The sequence below is a fragment of the Octopus bimaculoides genome, chromosome 6, assembly GCF_001194135.2.
Source record: "Octopus bimaculoides isolate UCB-OBI-ISO-001 chromosome 6, ASM119413v2, whole genome shotgun sequence".
NCBI lineage: Eukaryota > Metazoa > Mollusca > Cephalopoda > Octopoda > Octopodidae > Octopus > Octopus bimaculoides.
Window position 1 is genome coordinate 72,025,274 of NC_068986.1, and position 4,063 is coordinate 72,029,336.

The 4,063-nt window shown below is 37.0% G+C and overlaps 1 protein-coding gene across 6 annotated transcripts in view; it reads right to left on the minus strand.

Annotated features, from left to right (window-relative positions):
* Positions 1 to 2,255, minus strand: part of LOC106873461 (neuronal acetylcholine receptor subunit alpha-3) — a 361,951-nt gene extending 359,696 nt beyond the window's left edge. For 2 of the 6 annotated variants that reach the window (XM_052968862.1, XM_052968861.1), the window contains exon 1: positions 1,488 to 2,255. In XM_052968862.1, the coding sequence (XP_052824822.1) occupies positions 1,488 to 1,563 (76 nt within the window). In that variant the 5' untranslated portion in view covers positions 1,564 to 2,255. The remainder of the gene's footprint in view (positions 1 to 1,487) is intronic. The other 4 variants (XM_052968860.1, XM_014920832.2, XM_014920850.2 and 1 more) reach the window with 4 other exon arrangements.
* Between the last annotated feature and the right edge of the window lie 1,808 nt (positions 2,256 to 4,063).

Below are 4,063 nucleotides of genomic sequence, written 5' to 3' on the forward strand. Positions count from 1 at the left end.
ATATATATATATATATATATATGTGTGTGTGTGTGTGTGTGTATGTATACATATATATATACACACATAAATGGGTATACATCTATATATATATTAATATGTATGTATGTATATACACACATACATATACCTGAACGTACGTACAAACATGCATTTATACACACGCACCATATACATATGTACATACATTTATAAACTTATATTCATGTATACTGTTGCTTGTATTCTGTTGCCCCTATATATATATATATATATATATATATGTGTGTGTGTGTGTGTGTGTGTGTGTAGCGACAGAGAGAGAGAGAGAGAGAGAGAGAGAGAGAGAGAGACATACATACATACATACATACATACATACAGGCATACACTTGCATACAGATATACATACACTCTCACAGAAACATTTAAACATATGTATGTGTGTATATGTATATGAATGTGTGAATGTATGTATGTACATATATGTGTTTATGTTGTCCCTTGTATAAATATTATTTTTTTATACTTTGCTTAATATGGACGAGTTTATCTTCAATTTTATTTAGACTTCACTTAACATTTGGTTAAAATATCGTCAACAAGTATGACTATTCCACATTTCCACATACTTCTCCTTCAACGCCACACTCTTTCACTTCCTCGTTCCTTCACTCTTTCTGTTTCACTTTCGCCTTCGCATTCTCTTTCCGTTCATCTTTCTCCTCCTTTCTCTCTCTCTCTCTCTCTCTCTCTCTCTCTCTCTCTCCCTTTCTCTCTCTTCTTCTTCTTCTTCTCCTTCTTGTTTCGCTATCTCTATTTCTTCTCTCCCTCTCTCTTACTTTCTCACTCTTCCTATCACTTCATCTGATATATGTCTTCCTTCTCTAAACGCCTGTTGTATCTGTGTAACTCTTCACCACTTTTCACATCCACTCTCTTTCTTTGATATTTTAATATCTCTGAAATTGAATTAAAACCTTTAATTTTGATATATTCAGTCTTATTTCTACGATATGCTAAATTCAAGCTTTATTTTTATTTTCTTCATTTTTTTTTTTTTAGAAATACATCAGAGGAATGATAATTTTGACACATAAAATTTCATGCCTAAATAGCACAAAGATTTTGAAAAATGAAATGTTCCCCCATTTTATTTCTATATAACTGATTTCATATTTGATTTTTCACATATTCTACTCCCACCCCTTGTTAATCCCCGCCCTTATTTTTCATTTACTTATATTTCCTTACGATTTCATCCTTTACCTCTCTCATTCTCTCATAATTCATTATTTACTCATTATCTTAATATTCAATTTATTACAAATTTAATATCTTTATTTTATCATTCACAATTTACATTTTATTTTATATTCTATATATATATCATTTTTATTAAACATTTTTTCCTTAACAATTAAACATTTTTATGTTTGTTTTTTTTGTTTTTGTTTTTTGGCCTGTAGCTAGGTAACTGGAGATATCTATTATGTAAAGCGACTTACCTTGTAAATTCACTTGGGCATATACAAGCACGACAAGAAACAATGCCCTTCCTACAGATGTCATGGGGAGACGCATAGTGGAATATGTAGAATCTGTATTTTCAACCGGTTGTTAGTCCGAAAGGGAGGTGCCATGTAAATGCTAAAGACCAGCTCCACTGTGTTACTGAGGTCATCCACTAGTCCTTTTTGTATCGAAGAAGACAGTGGCATTTAGCTGTTAACAATTGCTTAAAAACAGCTTTCAGGGGCGCCCTTCTGCGTAAGGCCGCACCGCTGTCGAGATCGGTTGTGGCGATATGAGCACCCAGCTACAGCCGTAATTCATGTTTATCGCCCGCCGCCGCACTGTACATTACACATGAGCGCCGCCACATCATCAGAAGCAGCAGCAAGAATAGGATCAACAGCAGCAGCCGCAGCAGCTGTAGCAGCAACAGCAGAAACAACAGTAAGGTTAGACTAAACAGCAGATATCTTTTATAGTTATTGCTATTGAGGAGGGGGATGCGACAGCAGCGATGATGGTAATAGTATTGATGAGGACGATGGTGATGAGGATGATGGTGATGACGACGACGACGACGACGACGGCGGCGGCAGCAGCAGCAGTGGCGACGGCAGCGTCGACGTCGTCGGCGATAAGAGCTACATTAGGAATATAGGTGGTTATCGAATTATGAGAACATAGTCGATGAAACAAGGTAATATTTGTAATAGCAGTGATGCTAGTGTAGTATGTATGATGGCGGGGATGGCGGCGATGTCCCTGCTGCTCTTATTTCTGATTATGATGATTACATTTGAGTTTACAATGGTGGTAGTAGTAGTAGTAGTAGTAATAGTGGTGGCGGATAATGGTTGTGGTTGCAGCGGTGGTGGTGGTGGTGGTGGTGGTGGTGGTGGAGACGAGGGAAGACAGCTTAAGGTGGTGGAAGCGGTAGAATGATGATTCCAATGAAGTCGAAAACGTTCGGCGAAAGTGACAATAATATTCACGGCGTCGTCAGCGATGATGACGACGACGATGACGACGGTGGCGGTGGCGGTGGCGGCGGCGGCGGTGGCGGCAGCGACAAGAGACTGAAAGCAAGTGGTAGTGATATTTTTATATTTTCAATTGAAACAAACATTGCTGCTTCTAACAAAGATACAAGGAAAAGTTAGTGGGAGATGTCTTACAGCAATTCAGTGATAGAATAAAAAAAAAATAATGATATATTATATATAAAAGACATATAAATTTTTGCTTGATGCAGTTAAATAAGCAATTTTATGGAAGATATTGGGGATATAGAAGATAATTTATACAGAATAATGTCATAGAAAAGCGATAGAGAAAAAATATGACGATGGACTCTGCTAATATATGCATTAATGTTGGTTGGTACTTATCTCTATATCTCTACATACAACACCCTCTCTGTTACTTGACAGTTCATTCTCTCCACCTTTCATTCTTTGGAATGTTCTATTTATTCTATGTACTTAATAACAATTCCATTTTCCATCCATCTTTCTACATTCAATCATTCGCTTTCTCACCCGTTCTCATATCTATACTGACTGAGTGGGAGTATGTGTGCGGTATAAACACACGCACACACACACATAAATAAATAAATAAATACATATATATATATATATATATATATATATATATATATACACACACACACACATGCATATAAATATACACGCGCATACGTAAACACATACATGCAAATGTATGTAAATATGTGTATGTATGTGCGTATGTATATGTCCCATACACACGCACACATAGGCACACGACTGCCTCTGTGTGTGTGTGTGTGTGTGTGTGTGTGTGTGTGTGTGTGTGTGTGTGTGTGTGTGTGTGTGTGTGTGTGTGTGTGTGTGTGTGTGTGTGTGTGTGTGTAATATTAGTTTTTTCAAAACGAAGTCTGTAGGAGTTTATTTCTTAGAATAAAAAAGAGCTGCGTGTAGCGACTTACAGACACTCTGCTTCAAATAAATCATATAATTACACGTTATTGAGTTGTTTATTCACTTGATTGTATTTCAAAGCAGCGTGAAACCACTATTCCGTATGTTTATACATACATACATACATACATACATACATACATGCATGCATACATCCATACATACATACACACACACACACACACACACACACATACATACATGCTTGTATGTGTATGGAAGGCGCGGTATCAAGTGGTTACTCTATTAGCCCTTACAACCACGACATCATCGGTTCGATTCCTGTCAAGGGAATGATGTACTGTGTCCTTGAACAAGTCACTTCATTTCACATTGCTGCAGTCTACTAAGCTGAAAATGAATGCCAGACAAATGCTGGTGCCGTCCCTTTACCCCCAACCTTTCTCCGGGTATCATTCCCATGGTACTTCGCTGGGTCAAGTATGGCAGATCTGATAGTCGGATGCTCGTGAAGATGTCTATACCTGATCTCGACTACACACCACGCATAGACACTCACTCACTCTTAGATACATACGCACATATATGCATATGTACCTATATATGTATGTAAATATATATATATATATGTATGTAAATATATATAT